At 46.3% G+C, this 18,382-nt stretch overlaps 3 protein-coding genes across 3 annotated transcripts; 1 reads left to right on the top strand and 2 right to left on the bottom strand.

Moving 5' to 3' along the window:
* Nucleotides 1-4,886: 4,886 nt before the first annotated feature.
* On the top strand, nucleotides 4,887-7,992 carry LOC120642714 (zinc transporter 9-like). Its single transcript, XM_039919281.1, has 3 exons — nucleotides 4,887-5,505; nucleotides 5,888-6,037; nucleotides 7,374-7,992. Exons 1-3 carry the CDS (start codon nucleotides 4,897-4,899, stop codon nucleotides 7,677-7,679), a joined length of 1,065 nt encoding a protein of 354 aa, XP_039775215.1. The 5' UTR covers nucleotides 4,887-4,896; the 3' UTR covers nucleotides 7,680-7,992.
* A 4,132-nt stretch (nucleotides 7,993-12,124) lies between these two features.
* On the bottom strand, nucleotides 12,125-13,744 carry LOC120642712 (expansin-B5-like). Its single transcript, XM_039919279.1, has 4 exons — nucleotides 13,468-13,744; nucleotides 13,246-13,358; nucleotides 12,903-13,096; nucleotides 12,125-12,766 (listed from the first exon to the last, which is right to left on the bottom strand). The coding sequence occupies exons 1-4, from the start codon at nucleotides 13,736-13,738 to the stop codon at nucleotides 12,433-12,435; spliced, it is 912 nt and encodes a 303-aa protein (XP_039775213.1). The 5' UTR covers nucleotides 13,739-13,744; the 3' UTR covers nucleotides 12,125-12,432.
* Nucleotides 13,745-15,327: 1,583 nt separating this feature from the next.
* LOC120642713 (expansin-B15-like) lies at nucleotides 15,328-16,845 on the bottom strand. The gene is made up of 4 exons (XM_039919280.1): nucleotides 16,576-16,845; nucleotides 16,369-16,481; nucleotides 16,041-16,237; nucleotides 15,328-15,936 (listed from the first exon to the last, which is right to left on the bottom strand). The coding sequence occupies exons 1-4, from the start codon at nucleotides 16,742-16,744 to the stop codon at nucleotides 15,612-15,614; spliced, it is 804 nt and encodes a 267-aa protein (XP_039775214.1). The 5' UTR covers nucleotides 16,745-16,845; the 3' UTR covers nucleotides 15,328-15,611.
* Nucleotides 16,846-18,382: the final 1,537 nt, after the last annotated feature.

Raw genomic sequence — 18,382 nt, 5'->3', positions numbered from 1 at the left:
CTTGTAGAAATGACGGTCCAACTTTGATCGCTTATGTACGTAAGTTCGACATCCGTATTGCACAATGCAGATCTCGAGCTGTCAAACATCGCGCACGTACGCTTGGTCCAAACACGTTTCTGTTTCTGAGGAGCCAAGCGAAACATACCTGAAGGCAGGTTTTACTTTTAGAGGAGTGGCACGGAAGTACCGCTATCTTCTGAGGATCTGTTTCGTGGATCACAGAGGACAAGCGGTTCTCCTCCGGGTCAATAGCCTCAGCCTGCGCCACGGTTCCTTGTATGTCTTCCATAGTTATGACGCGTGGCTCGGTTGGGGAAGGACCACACCCATAAATCTCTTGTTTGCCGGCTTGAAATGTTGTTTATGAGATGGCAGTTAGCAGAGATGTCCTTTGTTCAGACGTCGAATTGAAGCTCTGCAGGAGATAATGGTGCGAATGTCTCTGCTGACGATGGAGTGGCAATCTGAAGTGGAGACTGGTTATCAGCGAGAGCAAATATGTTCAGCTCACTTCACACCATCATGCCTCCTCCATTGCCATTTGACACTGGTTATCAGCAAGTAATATTTATCAGCAAATCGGAAATAGTTCTGAATTCTTTTCATAAGAACACAGCCGAACGCTTCTCAGTTTTAACTCCTGAGCGACGATAGAATGGTGCTCGTTCAGATCGCAGCTAAAACACTCGTCAATGCTGATGGGTAGTAATCGTCACTGAAGCCTGCATTGCATAAGGAGACTGTCGGACCGGAACGGGCCAGGAGGGGATGAATCCGAGAGAACAAGATCTATATCTCAAAATTAATCCGACACATCTCTCTTCTAACTGCCAAGGTAACACAAGAAAACTCGTGACTATCTCACCCAAAGAACAGTTAGAAAAGCTTAACATAGATGGAAGCAACTGAAAAGCAAACAACACGAGCTAAAATGCCAACAAAGCTTCTATTAACCAAAAGCAATAGAAACTAGTTAGCAAGGAATAATCTTCAAAGTACTAGCTATTCATTATAATCAAGTACTAATTAACATAAATTAATTAATTGCAAGAAGGTAGATTAGCAAAAACAAAAGCTAAATAAGCCTAGTCTAAACATAAGCGTGCATGGAAGAGTAAAAAATACAAGCAAACAATGCTCACCCGGCCCTTTTTCCTTGCTGGGCTCGTGGGGGCCTGACCCAGCCGAGTGGGCATGCGCCCCACTGGGCTTCAGCACCCGCACCGGCCTGATGGCCTGGTTGACTTGGCCCGCGAGCGCCTCTCGCATGGGCCGCGCGGCGTTGCCCCTCCGCCTGCCGCCGCTCCCAGCCCTTAGCCTGCTCGCGAGCTGGGCTGCTGCCCCTCCTGGGCCGCGAGCCGTTAGTGTTCGTTAGTGTTGTCAGCTACACGTACACCTCAGGAAAAAAAAAACTACAACGATTACGTTCCATCTGAAGAAATTGTGTTTGTTTTGTCTATAAAACCCTGGTGAAAAGTCGATCGGCCAAGATTGTTCAGAACAACACGATCTCTTGGTAGCTCTTGGGCGGATTTCTGAGATCAATTTCAGTGGTCGTTGTTGGAGCCTCTTCATGTATGATGCACACCAAACGGAGCCTTGCATTGGCTGGACTATAACCCCAAGGTAACACAATATCTTATGCTTCTTGATGACTATGCAACATATTCTTCTGCACATGGAGAAGTTCCAAAAGTATATTGTTGACTTTTGATTTTTCACTCAACCTGAATCTTTAGAAACTTAGAAAGTCGCCTACTAGAAGAGTGAAATGGCAAGCCAAATCTGACAAAATGAAAGTGTCCATTATGAAATGCACACCAACATGTTAAAGTCAACTGGTCACCCGTAATTGTGCATGATTCAAATACATTTTTTTATGCTTTGAGATACCTAGTCAAATCCTTCTGACGATGGAAATATCTTTTTTTTTTTACGATGGAAGTATCTGAATGCGCATCAACTTTACAGAAAGAAAGCAGAGCTTGATTTCTGATGATAATATATTTAAGCTGGCATTGCCAAGTTGGACTTTCTGGATTGCCGATATCTAACCAGATGCGTTTGTATAATAGTACTTCTATTTTCCGTACATGATGTCACGACCCTGAAATCTATGTCAACTTTGCACTACAAAATCATGATGTCTATTTTCTCCTAATATGCCATGCCTAGCCAATTGGATGGATCATGGATCCGCCGCCTAGAAACAATTCCATATTGGGCTATACTACTAAGCAAAGTTGTCTGTTATTCTTTTTTGTGTGAGCTAAAAATGTTTTCTTTCCATTGATCACTAAAAACTGCAGTCACCTGAAGAAAAGGAGAAACTTTTGGCTTGCTTGTATATGGTCATCAGTCTCCTGTTTGCAGTTTGCTTCCAACATGGAAGAAGGAGGCGCCAAAGGCCTGTGAATGCTTTTGCAGAAATCAAATGGGAAGATAGATTTATCCATGGCCACTCCTGCACACCCTGCCTTACAATCGAAATCTAAATGGTGGCTGCTTGTGCAAACGAGGCGGCGGTGAGTTCTGGGGCGGAGAAGCCTGCTATAAACGACAGGGGAGCTGAGCGGGTGTGGAATAGAGCAAGGAAACAATAAAATTCATCAGTAGAAGAAATTCAGAATCTACCGATAGGCTCCCTTATTCGTGTCAACGACGACTGACGCTCTGACAGGCCTGATTGATTCTGCTCCGAGGAAGGGTCCTCTATTTCTTCCCCCAAGAAGTTTTGCCTCATTGTCCCTCATCAGATCCCTTTGGAGGCTCAGCCCAGCCCAGCCTAGGGCCAGTTCTTTTAGTGCCGTGCAACAGGACTACCCAGCCCGTTTCCGGATCTCAAAAAAAGAAATCGTTTCCATGTGATATGCCTCCAAGCTAGCTGCTGATTCAGTGAATCACGTCGTGTTCCGCTTGCGAGGATGTCGACATCATGACATTGCATGTACCCAACGACATTTCCTATGCGCAGCGTGCGTATCTCAGCTAAATAATTCTGACATTGTGACAAGAAATTTGTTTGACGCGAATCTCGAATTACCCCCTCCGTTCGCGGAAGAATCAAATTATAGGATCCGTATCGGTTAAATTAGTTCAAATTTGATCAAATTTATAGTAAATAATATTAGCATTTATGTCTTCAAATAATTTTTTATAAAAAATATATTATATAAATCTAATGGTATTTAATTTGTACTATAGATATTATACTTTTTATGTAAATTTAAATATAAAATTCAAACAATTTAACTTATTAAAAAATGAGAATTGGATCGATTGATGCATCCGGACCCGGTGCTGACGCTTATAGTGTGTGTGTGTGTGTGTATATATATATATATGCTCGATTGATCGACAGTTCTCTAGCTAGTAGTCTAACCAGCTGTGCTCCAGCAGCAAGCAGTAGGAGTAAAGATTGATCGAACTCAAGTGAAGAAATTGCTTCGTCTTCACACCTGAACATATGAATCTTTGATGCTTGGACATGCTGATTGCATTCGTCTACAACGCATCACGCATGGGATGTTTGAAAAGTCATCAAGATTCCTTCCCATAAAAAGGAAAAAAAATATTTCAAGATTGGTGATGTTTAATACGAACTGCCACGGTGATGCTCGCACCACTCTCTAGATATTTTTCTCTCCCTCTCGGCACTTCTCTCTTTTTTCTATCACGGTCTTAAGGCCTGTTTGGTTTGACGCCTACGGCGCCACACCGCGCCTAAGCTGCGGCGGCCGATTCGGCCGCCACACCTGCGGCGCGGGATGTGCGGCGCGGTGTGGCGCCGTAGGCGCCAAACCAAACACGCCTTTACTCTTCCTTCCCCCTCCTCCTCACCACCGCCCACCCTTCCGGCTTCCCCCTCCTCCTCCCGACCACCTTCCCTCCCCTCCTCCTCCTCCCTACCGACTGCCACCACCACCTCCCCTCTTCTCCCATCACCTCCTCCTCTCCCCTGAGGCAGCCTCGCCCCCCTCTGTGGCGGCATGCGGGGCCACCATGCGGCGCGGACGCGGGCGAGCAAGCAGTGTAGGCTGTTTGTTTTTTTATTTTCTAAAAATGGCATCACCGCCAGTAGAAACCCGATGGTGATAGCCTGCTCTATACCATGAGTCTAATCCAATGAGTCTCCTACTATACTACTATACTAGTGTTTAAGAAGGTTAGAAAAATAATCGTGAAATAAAATTTACACTTAATTTCAAAAATACCGTTGGAATTCTACTAACTTTTTTCCTTACCATTTTATGATAACAAAATTTTTCCCTAATTTATCATACATCATATAACATCAAAGAAATAATATAGTATATATTACACGTCTAACACGTGAGCTAGACACATCACATGAAATTTCGGTAATAACATAATTAATTTACCCATGCCGATAATCAATAAATTTTTGAAATATCACTCCCCCCCTCCATGTGACAAGTGAGAGACAAAGCAAAAGGGCATCTCTGTCTGTCAAGCAAAACGAATAAACGGGTAAAACCGCTGCCGTTCAAGCCAGATATGCAGCTGACGTACGTTGTAATAAACGGATGATATACCGTCCATAAATAAATTAACTTCTGGAGCTGTCCTAAATAAAAGTATTTACGGTTGGAGTACTATATACTATCACATTGTACTAGCTAAACCACCATGACCTAATCCGATCCTTTTGATAAGATCTGACCAATCGATCGAGATGCCGTGTTGTCAGTTTTCAAGAAATTTTCTACACGATTATGTTGACATTGGCATCTCGCTACATCTTCATTTTTTAATTACGTCCTCGATCAGGGTTTTGGCAGCGCTATCATATGCCTATACTAGTATATGTAAGCATACGCGGTGAGCACTGTTCAATTCGTCCTCTCTCTCTCTCTCTCCCTTAACCTAAACATGGCTGCCGATCTCAACAAGCTCGCTGCCTGCTTGTGCCTCCTCGCCGAGGCATCGCTTCCGATGCTCGCCGTTGCCGACTGCGAGTGCTCGGCCGGCAATGAGGACAGCGACAAGGGGAGGGCGCTCACGCTCAAGATAATCGCCATCTTCTCCATCCTAGTCGCCAGCTCCGTGGGCTGCGCGATCCCCTCGCTCGGCCGGAGGTTCCCGGCTCTCCACCCGGACACCGACCTCTTCATCGCCGTAAAGGCCTTCGCCGCCGGCGTCATTCTCGCCACGGCCTTCGTGCACATCCTCCCGGACGCCTTCGAGAAGCTCGGCTCGCCGTGCCTCGTCGACGGGCCCTGGCAGAAGTTCCCGTTCGCGGGCCTCGTCGCCATGCTTGCCGCCATCGCCTCTCTTGTTGTCGACACCATCGCCACGGGCTACTTCCAGCGCGCGCGCGCCAAGAGCGCTGCGGCCGTCGGAGACCTGGAGACTCCAGACCATGCGCACCACCATGGCCACAGCCACAGCCACGGGATGCCTGCCTTGATCGCGTCGTCGTCATCGACTTCGAACATCGACGAGGGCGCGAAGCTCATACGCCACCGCGTCATTTCACAGGTGACCAATCCGTACAACCACACTATATATAGGTGGCTTGTGGCTAGGTATTGATGCATCGAATAAAACTTTTGCTGCTGCTCAAGTACAAAAGGCACTTTAAGCTTCTAGATAATGGGGCAAACATATCCAACAAGCACCTAATTACAAGATAATTACTAAAAGTATCAGACATATGCTAGCTAGACAAATCAATATCCGGATGAGGGCTTGTCGACACAAATCCTACCGCTAAAATTTCACCATAAGTAGCAAAAGTTTGAATGTTAGATGTCCATTTAATTTTAAGATTATACTTGCAATTGTTTATTGGAAATCTAAAATTTATGCAAGTGCGGGCGTTAATTTTCTTATATAATTGTCATTGATTGAATATCTCAAGGTGCTGGAGCTGGGGATCATTGTGCACTCGGTGATCATCGGAATGTCTTTAGGTGCATCTGAGAGTCCCAGCACGATCAGACCGCTCTTGGCTGCGTTAACATTTCATCAGTTCTTCGAAGGGATAGGGTTTGGAGGATGCATTGTGCAGGTATGAATGTATTCCTCTACAAGACTCATCGGGGCCAGAAAATTAACAATCACTTATAATATCATCAGCACATGGAATCACTTATAATTCATACTTAGCTTTGAAATTTGGAATATCCATATCAATAAATGTGACGAGCACTCTTATATTGAAGAATAAGGGCTTGATTCACGAACCTGGCCATTTCTAGCTCTAGAAATTTTGGAGATGGAGCCAATTATGCCCTAAATCTTATGATTCGATCTCTCTAGATTGTTATACAGTTGTACCTACTGGAATAGCCTAAAAATTTAAATGCTACTCCCTCCATCTCAAAATAAATGTTTGTTTAGCCTTCAAATTTTATCCCATAAAGAGTGTTCTAAAGTCTATCTAATTAAAGCAATATTAAATACCAAGAAAAAATATAGAGAAGTGCATGGAGCCAATCAAATGCTTAAGTAAATACTATTTTTCTAGTTCCAATGCATTTGCTTTTATTGAGGATTTAGGAAATCAAATAAACAATGTAGTTTTTAGTCACAATTGATATAGTTAATTAGGGGTAACATGATCATTTTTCACTACTAGTAATGTGTTTGAAAATTTTGAAATGGACACTTATTTTGGGCCGGAGGGAGTACCGTTTAATTATATACCTAGTAGAATCATTAAATCTCAGGCAAAAGCAGATTTTGAATTTAGACATACCTTGTTGATAAAGTCCCCGCAATATTTCTCAAATCAACCCCATTTCTACAAAATCAATAAGGTCTCATGGAAACTCTAAATTCATCATTTAGTATTATTGTATGTATGCAAGACCAAAACACTATAGTCATATATTCTACTAGTTGGATTGCTTCAGATACGGCCGGAATGCTATTTTAGGAGGGGAATTATTACATAATAGAGATATTAATTACCAAGAAAACTTGAAATTTAAAGCAGTTCAATTATCTTGTACTTATTAGAAATTTGAAGTCTGATTTTGCAAACCAAACACATTTAATTTCCAGCCAATCCAAAATAATTATGCAATCCTGTTTATATTAGGAAAATAAATTTCCATTTAAGTCGTGTTCTTCTCTCATATAAGAATTTTCCTCGCCTCATCTCATTTACATATAACGTCTTGGACCTACATGCATGCTAGTGAGGCATCGTCGAGAGAGAAGTATAAATCCTGAAGTTGCATTGAGAGGGGCAAACCCTCTAGCTAGGGATATGTCATGGAACGAGAAACTCGTCAAGCTCCCTCTAAACTCAATAGAGATAATAAAGAGATGTGCATGAATAAATGAGAAACATAAAATAATGATCATTAGGTGATGATGAAGTCTTTTGGTTCTTGCAGGCCAGATTCCGCCTCAGGTCTGTCGTGATAATGGCGCTCTTCTTTTCACTCACCACGCCCGTCGGAGTGGCGATTGGCATCGGCATCTCTTCAGCTTACAATGAGAACAGCCCCAGAGCCCTGATCACCGAAGGGGTCCTCACCGCGGCCGCTGCTGGTATCCTGAACTACATGGCCCTCGTAGACCTTCTTGCCGAAGACTTCATGAACCCTAGGGTGCAGAACAATTGGAAGCTGCAGGTTATCCTCAGTGTCACGTTGCTGCTTGGGACGGCGCTGATGTCCATGCTAGCCATCTGGGCGTGAACACTCTGAGCGGCCACGGAATAATAGAGGGACGAGAGAGTCGTCGGCTTCCCTCTTGATATTCTTCTTGTGGGTAAATATTTACTGCTTCACGATTTCTCACTTGTGTTGTTTATTTCATTCGTTCTTGAAAGGAAGATTTGTATTGTTTGTAAAATATATATGGAGTACGAGTACATATATAGCAAATTGTATGTAATAAAAGCTCTGGGCTGAACAATAACACAACCCAGTTTGTTCAGAGTTGCAAAAGGAGAAAGAAACCTGCTGGTGTGCATTTGTCCCTATTGCTATTAGGACTACAGTTAAATCAGCTAAAGTGTACTAACTTTTATCTTCCTTCTAAAATATTGGTAGGACCGCATGAATAGTACGTGTATTTGGATAGAGCACATAGGCACAGAAAAAAAACTATACTAAACAGCCAAGTTGACTAGTAAAGCCACCAGCATAACGCCATTACACGTTACTGACAACCTTGAATTTGGAGCTAGTAGATACAGAATCAATGTCGACACGGTGACGACATGTCAAGGAACGGTTCCGCAACCTTGATCCTGCACAGACCTGTTGACATCCTGGATATAACTTAGATCCTATTTGGAGGAGCTAAAGTTGAGAGCTAAACTTTAGCATGTATTAATACTTATACACATGCTACATTTTTTATCTTGATTAAAATCTAGCCCACTCATTAGCACTTCCATTTGGAGGAGCTAGTGCTAAAGTTTATCACTTTCACCATTAGCATTTGGATTTTGCACGGAACCTCTGTGCTGCTCTCGCGCTCACTCGTGCTAATTTGTTGCGATGACATGCATGGTGCATTCAGTTGCCGATGTTTTGGAGAGGTTTCAGAGGTGCTTTGTGTTTATTACTCCCTTAGTTCTAGAATATAGTTACGTTTAGGTTTTTTTCAAAATTATATATTTAAACTTTGACCAATAATATCTCAAAATAAAAATTTTCTAATAGAAATGGTTACATATTATGATACTTGGTTTCGCAATAATCTAAATTTTTATATTATTAATCTTCATAATTATTTTTCTATTTGTAGTCAAAATTGAAAATGTTTCATTTTGAAAAATTCGAAATGCAGCTATACTTTAAGATGGAGGAAGCTGGCCAGCGGTGATCCAGAGTTATCTTTTATGTCTAATGTTTACTTCTTTCTAGAGTTTGAATGTTTTCATATCTAGCTCTACTTATTTCTACAACGAGCAATGATTTCTTTGGTCCGTCAATCGGAATCCTAATTGGAACCCGAATAAATCAATCAAAATTCTAACGAAATCTGAACAAATCAATCAAAAACCGAATTAAAACACAAACAATCAACACTTCGTAGATCACGGCATGGCCTGTGTACGGAGTAAAAGAGCTCAAAGTTGGTGGTATTATGTAGGTATGTTATATTATCTGTAGTAATATACGGGTATTATGCTAGTTTTATGTAATAATATCGTACTGTAAACTCTTGGACTTGCTTCTCTCTTAAATGATATAGTGGTGCTTCTGCAAGCCTTTGAAAAAAAAATCAAGCCACGCCATCTGATCAGCGTGTAGTAGGCCACTATCTTCAATCCGAGAGATATTGTCTGAATATTGATAACCAATTTACTTACTACTCTCTCCGTTCCAAATTATCAGACATCCCAAGAATCTTGGAGAGCTAAAGCAATCTCAAGTTTGACCAAGATTATAGAGAGAAATATAAATATTTATGATACCAAATTGATGTACTATATAAATATAACTAATAAAGAATCTAATGGTACTTAGTTTATATAATAAATGTCATTATTCTATTATATAAATTTGGTCAAATATAAAAACTTTGACTCTATAAAATTATTGGAATGTCTTATAATTTGGAACGGAGGAAGTAGCATTAATCAAGGACATAGTAAGTCATTGATGACTAGATACGTGAGCACAACACCATGCATGCCAAGTGCCGCAATCATATCCATCCTGTGTGATCTTAGCTAATGAATCTCTAAGTTTGCCCCACCATGCATATGCATGCCGAGATGGCGAGATGAGGTTGGAGAACAAACCAACTGTGCATGTCATGTGTGGCATAGTTTGATTATTAGAGGGGGTAGGTGCATGGTTAATTATTTAAGATCTCAAACCTTGAAATGTATTTTAATTTATTCTAAAAAAACACAGTGACTCTAATCCGGCTGGACGACTATGTTATTTAGAATAAATACGATTTTCATTACACCCAACTTAGAACTTAAATAATCCCATGAATACTTTTTATATACACATATGTTAATAATTCTTTTAGCGATGTAAAGCGTATCTAATTTTCTAATAAGTTCCTATTTAGAAGTTATAAGCACTGCAATGAGTGAACAATGACAAGAAAAGGCCAACCACAGCAAATTATGACTGCCAAATTGACTGCAAACCAGAGTTTAGTCACCAAGATGACTCTGCATAAATAAATTTAGAATACATTTTTTGTTAAAAGTCGTCTATATCCAACTATGAATAAATTTTCAAAATACAACAACAAATTGGTGGAATAAATCTACTATTAGTGAATATTTTAAACTAGAACCAATTGTAAAAATAAACCGTTATCACAGTCACTAGCTAGTGCCTAGAATCGACCAAGACAATGATATTTATACACACTGTTTTTGAATTGGACCGATGGTAAAAATAAATGCCCCCATCTGTACCATCAGTTTGTAACACGAAAGCTTCATTAATCATTGCACTTTCACTAATTACCTCAAGGTGATATAATGACCCCAAGATCACTCCTATCTCTGCCTAGTTAGGAACCGCACTATGATTATTGAAGAATAACAAGATATGTTGCAATAGTGAGCTACCACACAAAAATAATTTTTAATTTCTTACACCACTATAGCCTAGTGGTTACAAGAGTCTCGGTAGTACCTCTGATCCGAGGTTCGACTTCTCGTGGGAGCGAATATTCTAGGACTTAATGGCGTTGTGCTTTCAGTGTTAGGCTACGTTTCCATCGACAGCGAGATGTCTGTGGTGACTTTGTCAATCTTTAGAATTTACCGAATCAGGTTTCGAAGAATCTTATGGGGTAGAATTTGCGTACGCGTGTTCATAAGAGTAAATGTGTGTGCATTGTGAGTATCGGAGTTATACTGTTAATCCCCCCCTCCCCCTAAAAAACAACACCTGCAAGGGGGGGGGATATGCCCACCCAGAAGCGTTGTTTCAATGGTCTAATCAGTAAAAGGCCGGACCATTTGTTCTCACCTTGAAGAGCAAATTCATCAATGGCTAGACAAATTGCCAGTACAACCAACCTATATATAGATTTCTCCCTAGAATTAAGGAATTGGTGCCCAAAGAGGCACCACCACAACAAAGTCCCAAACTGAATCTTCAAATATAATATGCATTTCCATGATCGGTTCTAGAATCCTCATACTGTAGTGGCGGTTCTTCAAATTGCAACAGAATTTGATCTTAATTTAGCATGGCAGTTAATAAGTAAACTGACTCGTGACTATATATGTTATTGAACAATGTGAACAGGAAGGTTCAATAGCAGTGCGGGATCCTCGGTGGTGTATATGGCCTCATAAATAGATTCTTTGTAGGTGGGTAGGGATACATGTGGGATTGTTCACCCATTTGAAATACCCTATATGCGGAATCACAAACAAAATGGACTATATGTGGGTTCACGGACAAAACCCTTCTTGAAATGGATTGTATGCGGGTGCATGAACATACCCACCTTGCTTGCTGGAGTGGTGCCACTGAGCGGCACAACATATTGGGTTTGGACAAATTAGTTTTTTTTTTTAAATTACGCAGTACAACGCAGACACTTACAAAGCACGCACACTCACACTCCTATGAAGGCACGTACACAAATGCTACCCCTATGAGCATCTTCGAAGACTGAGCCGGCAAATCTTTAAAATTGACAAAGTCACCACAGACGCCTCGCTGTCGACGGGAACAACGTCTACCACTGAATGCACAATGCCGTTAAATTCCAGAATATTCGCTCGACATGGGGAATCGAACCTAGGACCTCAGGTGCTACTGAGGCTCTTGTAATCACTAGACTACAAACCCTTTCGCTTGGACAAATTAGTGAAAAACAATTTTATAATTACAAATTACATGGGCTATCATCCTACAGTATATAATAGTGTAATACATCCTTATATTAGATCATCGTCATCAGGGGTGGAGCTGGGCCATTCCAGCGACTAGAGCCACTCCATGGGCCGGTTAGGCTAATTATGATGGGCCTCTTTTTGCAACAGTAGTCCACAACATGGAAAAATTCGGCCCACGTCAAGTACCCAACAGCAGTGACATTCCACAGAATAATTCATTCATTCTATATATTGGAGTATCAGCCAGAAAGGTGGCATAAAACTAAGCCATTTTAATAGCACAAACGCTGAACACTCTTAGTGCCATGTCTTTGCTCCAAACGAAAGCTAGGAGTAGGAGAGAGTTCTTAACAATACTTTGGTACATCGATCAGCACACACTTGGTGGTGCTGTAACTCCAGCTCTGCAGTTTCTGCACTGGACACACCGGAACATCACTAGGGAAAACACTCCAATAAGACCGTGCAGGGAAGAACACGTACCCTACCGAACCTCCTCTTCTAACGCGGACTCTGGCGTTTCCCGGACGCACAGTACACACTAAACTCTTTCCACAACTCTGACTAGGCAAGACCCCTCCCAAACTTGGACCTGCCGCGCGCCTGGATCAGTAGCCGTAGTTCACCGTGGACCTGTAGGTCGCCCCGGCGCCCCAGCCGGCGGGGATGGCGTTCCTGGCGACGAGCACCTTGCCGGAGGCCGAGGTGATGCGGACCGAGAAGGGCGCGCGCAGCGGCTTGCCGTCGTTGGAGTTGACGCGCCACACGGCGCCCCACGACTGCTGCATCGGCGTCCACGAGTTGCAGCCGGCCTGCATGACGTCCACCTTGGCGACGTCGCCGTCGCCGCCCACGTACATGACCAGCACGGCGAGGTAGTAGGGGTTGGACCCGGCGTCCACCTTGAAGTTGATGGTCTCGCCGTTGTAGTTGCACGGAACCCTACACACACAGTTCAAAGGCAATGCCACGCCGCACCATTCAGTACATGAGAGCATCAGCAGCCATGCGCGCATGAGTAACTTCACTAGAATTAAATTATTAGTCAGTTCAATGGCAATGTGGCACCTACAGCTACCTCTTGTATTGTATCTTGAGGATTCCGGCGGAGCGGAGGCGGTCGGCCATGCCGCGGTTGGCCATGGCGCCGAAGGCCGTGCCGCTCATGTCGAAGTGCGCCGACTCGGCGAGGCAGGCACCGCCGGGGCAGGAGTCGGTGATGGTGACGGTGACCGGCCGGCCGGAGCAGGCCCTGTTGCCGGCGCACTTGATCTGCGCATTCATAAACCATCGCAGTAGCATGCATGGACCCTTTTAGTCTGGAGGTATACAACTGTGCGCGGCCGGCCGCGTGCTTCACAAACTAACTGCTCCAATACAGTAAAACAGCGGCGACCACAGAGCGCGCGAGGGATGCTGACCTGGTAGCACGCGCCGCACCCTTTGCCGTTCTTGAAGAGGGACGGCCCGCCGGCGGCGATCATGGACCGGAAGGGGCGCTGGCTGACGGCGCCCTGGTAACCGCACGCGCCACCTGTGCACGGCCAATGTGAATGAAGGTCCTGAATCATTCGTCCGTATATTTCTGGGTCCGAATCGCGCAATGCTTGGTACAGGTAATATATAGAACGGGACGCACTCACCGTCGCTGCCGGCGCCGTAGGGGCTGCCGTACCAGGTGGCGCCGCCGTAGGACCAGCCGTAGCCCCGCGCCGGCGCCCGGAGGCCCCTCCTGCCGCCGGTGGTGGTGCCGTTCCGCCGCTGCGGGTGCCCGATCACGGACTCCAGCTGATCCGGAGCCCCGTCGTCGGCGCAGTAGGCGGGGCTCGCGAGAAGCGATGATAGGACCATCACTGACGCCGCCGTGGCGGTTGCGGCGAACTGGAACGCGCTGGGACGACGACTGGCGGCCATGGGGCGTCTCGGCGGGCTCCTGTTTGATCGGAGATGGGGATCGAGAACTAGCTAGGCCGGGCCAGTGGGCAGCCGCTTGATGTAGGCTGGTGAATTGCGAGATTGCAGCTTGCGGTTTGGCAGGGGCCCCGGACGTGGCAGCAAATACGCTTTGTGTCCCGTGCATAATGGAGGCGGACGTGCGGGCCTGATTTGGGGAGAAATTGAAAAGCGAGCGAGCACGTAGGTCAACTGGGGCCTGATCGGCCGATCCGGAGACGATCGTGCCCTCCCAACTCCCGGAGATTTGGATAAACAAAAGATCAGTTCCGGCATGAGTACTTGTCATTTCTTTTGCAACGTGTATGTGGTGTGCAGTGCAAGTGCAGTCGGCCGTATGCATATGCGTACGTATCTGATTTGTACGCCGTGCGTGTACGTTAAATAATATGCCGGCCGATGTACGTGCGCGCCCGTACGTGCTACCTATCCGCGCCGCGCCCGGGGCCGGCCGGGTCATATTATATGTACGGACCGTGCCCTACTCGTGGGTGAGCAGAGTTGGGACGGCGTGGGCGCCCCGCGACCGAGCCGTGGATCGACGCCGAGCAGTTTGGTCCGTCCCTCGCCTCATCAGCGTGAGCCCAAAGCTCGCTCTCTCCTTTCAGACGTCGCCGGTTCCGATCCCCTGGGCGGCGCACGTCGTCGATTCGGGAGGGCCGCCGCCGCGACTGGAGCAGGGTGGTTGCGCCTGGGCAAAATTTCGCATCTTATTTGACTTTCTGTGAGCGGGGAGACTGTTGTGTGCGCACTTTGCTCGGTTTGGTCCGTGATTGGTGGTTCCAACGCTTTCAGGGGTTTGGAATTTGCTTCAGTTAACAGTGGCGCTGCGGTCACCTCTCTGAACTTCTCTTTATCTTTTCCGCACGTGCATTCCGTTAGACCCGAGTTCCGAGTGGGCCATGGATTTGGAACTGACCAGCTTTGATTCATAGAGGCCCAGACTACGTAAGCCCAACTAACATGTGAGCCATGATGGCATACGAAGTATGCGTAACTGGAAATATAGGCCCAGACTCAGGTACAGGTTAGTTCATGTTTTTTTTTGTCGAGGTTTCAAACGTCAGAATTTAGACAAGACGCGTATATTCCCCTGCTTTACGGGGGCGCTGCTGGGGTCACACGGGTCGGGTGAACCCAACAGACTTATCACCCACTACATATTTTATGTTATTGGATCTAAACTGATCTAATAAATTGGCCCGTAGAACAAATTTATTTTATTCTGGAATAATTTTTTAATTGTTCTAGCAATACAAATAATTTATTCGGGAACAAAAAAATTTTTGTTCCGCAACAAAATATAGTTATTGGGCCTTGTGCGATGGTTTGACTGCCAATAGCCTGAGCGACTCCTAACATTTGCCTGCTTTATGACCTGCTTGTTCTGAACATCCTTATCAGGCCTCTAATGCGAAGTTTTAGGCGGCTTCTTCCCGAAGAAGTATCGTGTCTGTAATAAAATGTTATAATGACGTCTTGACATATACCTTGAACGAGTTATTATTATTACACTATGAAACAGAGAAGGGGTATGCATTAAGAAGAAAACACACAAGTCTTAGTATTCCATTCAGCAGTGATACCGAGCTGCCATACAAACAATGATACACACACACATACACAACACGTGTCGGCGAAGAGGGGAGAACTATGCTCGCACACACCTGCGCCTCCTCCTCCTCTGCCTATCCTGCCCTTATTACTTCCAATTAGTCTTTGCCAATGCAACCACTGTTGTGATCACTTGTAAGTCCAAACACACAAACAGTACGCAGATAGATACTACACACGTGCACTCGGCACACAACGTTACGGCTATATCGATCGACCATCAGTAGTTGACCGCCGACTGGTAGGCGGAGCCGGGCTTCCACCCGACGGGGATGACGTTGCTGGCGACGAGCGGCTTGCCGGAGCTGGAGGTCAGGCGGATTGACAAGGGCGCCTGCAACGCCGACCCGGCGTTGTACTTCCAGACGGCGCCCCACGACTGCTGCATGGGCGCCCACGCCGCCCCGGCGCCGGTCTGCATCAGCTCGACGCCGGAGAGGTCGCCGTCGCCGTTCTGGTACTTGACGAGCACGGCGAGGTAGTTGGGGTTCGAGCCGGCGTCCACGACGAAGGTTAGCTGCACGCCGGGCCAGCTGCACGGCACGCTGCACAACGTAACATCGCGCGCATCGTTTGTAAGAAAATTAAGCCAGATCGAGGAGATTATTGGAAGGAATATACGCAAAGGACAGTTCGGTAGCATGCTTACCGGGTGTACTGGACTTTGAGGACACCGGCGGCGCGCAGCTTGTCGGCCTGGCCGGGCTTGGCCATGGCGCCGAACGCCGTCCCGCTCAGGTCGAAGTGGACCGGCTCGTTCGTGCACGGGCCGCCGGCCGGACACTCGTCGGTGATCACGACGGTCACCGGGTTGTCGGAGCAAGCGTCATTGCCGGTGCATTTCACCTGAAATATTTCCAGTGAGTCGGTGACGTCAAGTGCATGGAAACTCATCACATATGTACAGTTGCTGCAGATGCATTGTGCAGGTACCGTATCAGCGAACTTAATTTTACACATTGTGCACAGTTACGCACCTGGAAGCAAGAGCCGCAGCCCATGCCGGACTTGTAGATGGAAGGGCTGCCGGCGGCGATCATGGACGAGAACGGCGCCTGGTCGACGGCACCCTGGTAGCCGCACGCGCCACCTACGTGTATTCAGAATGTCGTCGAGAAATGAGGCAAGAATTCTTCTAAAAAATAATTAACTCGCTAGCCGAATACTGTGACAGAGCAACATACCATCGCTTCCAGCCCCAGTAGCGGCGCCGTACCACGTCGCGCCGCCGTCGCTGGACCAGCCGGAGAGCTTGCGATGGAACTCGATGGAATCGCAGGGGTGGAGCAGCGACAGCGAGGCCATTGCCGCAACCGCAACGAAGAACAGAAGCTGGGACCTGGAAGCCGCCATAGCTGTTTCTTCCTGCTGCGTCTAGCTATATGCTCTGCCTGCTGCAGATCGAATTGCTTCTCAAGGATTGGTTTGTAGGCGAGGAGGCAAGTAGATGAAAGGGTTGTGGTGTGTGGGTAGAAGCTTGTGCCGCTGCTCTATTTATAGGCGGCCAAACTGTGGGCATGCGTGTGTGCATGGAAGCAGCAAGACCTCACGGGTTGCTTCCCCTGCTGGATTTGTGCAACGCCACATGGCTACGGTCCACATGCTGAGCGCAGAGATGAGAAGTACTACTACTAGTTAACAATGAACCTCTTAACTGACCTAGCGGGCTAGTAGTACCATTAGGCCGGCCGGTCCTTTTGTGTGCAGATCACTTGTCCGATCCTCGATCTGATTGGTGCCTGGTGGAACATAGCAATTCCAGCGCTCTGCTGCTTTGCCTTCCTAGAGCTAGAGCTACTGTCCCTTGTCGGCCCAATTTAGCTCTATCAATCCTGCTCTGTGCCTGGCTCGTAAGGCATGGTGTATTTCATCGATCACATCCATGTTTACCTGTTACTTTCAGTTCCAGATCACATGCTGATCGAGTCCCGGCAGAGGGTGTTCTCAATTCATGCCGGCATGAAGAAATCTGTGGTGGAAGTGTGGAACACTGCACGGCAAGTAGAAGGGTCAGGGGATCGCAGCCCGGCACGAGGTGATACGTATCTGAGCACACCAGTTACTGTTTGCGAGTCAGAGCGGCCGTTATTTTCAGTTGTCCACGCCTACCAATCCCGAGACACGGCTCCCCTTTCCCCGGTCAGCTAGTCTCCCCGCCGCCTTCCCAGATCAACCGGGCGGGACCGCCGGAAATCTCGTCGTCCTCCAATCAACTCCGCCAAGTCACGACCGCTCGTGCCGCCCCGCCCGCCCGCTCTGGCTCCTCCAATCGCACGGCGGCCGCGGAGGAGAGCCCCCGTCACGTACGCTGCCACGAGCGGCAGCTCGCCGTGATCCTGGCCGCCTTGCCGGCTGTGTCCCGGGCCAGTCTAAATTAAATATAATGGCCGTCATTTGAATACATCAGGCGCATTAGCTTAATGACTTAATTTGGCGATCCTTTCTCAACCCACGGCCCGATCGAAACAACACCGGTAATCCCACGCGAGGGTGGGCGCAGATGTTACAAGCACGACAAATAATTGAAAATATAACAAAGTGACAAACTAGGATACAAGAGTTTTCACAAACCGAGTTCAAATACACAATATCTTACATAATGTACATAAATTACATGGTTTACAAATTTTACAACGGAAATAACCAAGTTCCAAAAGAAAAAGGATCTACAACTACACTAGTGTGCTGCCTCTGCACAACCGGCCAGACCGGTTCCTCCAACCGGTCAAACCGGTCTGCATGAAAACCCTGCACAAACACCGGTCAGACCGGTACACAGGCCGGTCAAACCGGTCCGGCAAGAACAGAGGGCTGCACACTTAGCCCTCAAGTGTGCAACCCGCCGACTCCCTAACCTAAGGGTCTCGCTCCACGACCTGCCACCCCTCTGCATCCCGGCGGATGAACTTGACACAACAGAGGCAGAAATTGACGTCGGGGTGCCCTGAAACAAATTAATGGTGGCAACAACCCTGAGCAACTAATACTCAG

The sequence above is a fragment of the Panicum virgatum genome, chromosome 7K (genome assembly GCF_016808335.1).
Source record: "Panicum virgatum strain AP13 chromosome 7K, P.virgatum_v5, whole genome shotgun sequence".
Taxonomy (NCBI): domain Eukaryota; kingdom Viridiplantae; phylum Streptophyta; class Magnoliopsida; order Poales; family Poaceae; genus Panicum; species Panicum virgatum.
Note: the sequence above shows the minus strand (reverse complement) of the source record. Positions and strands in the feature narration are given on the sequence as shown.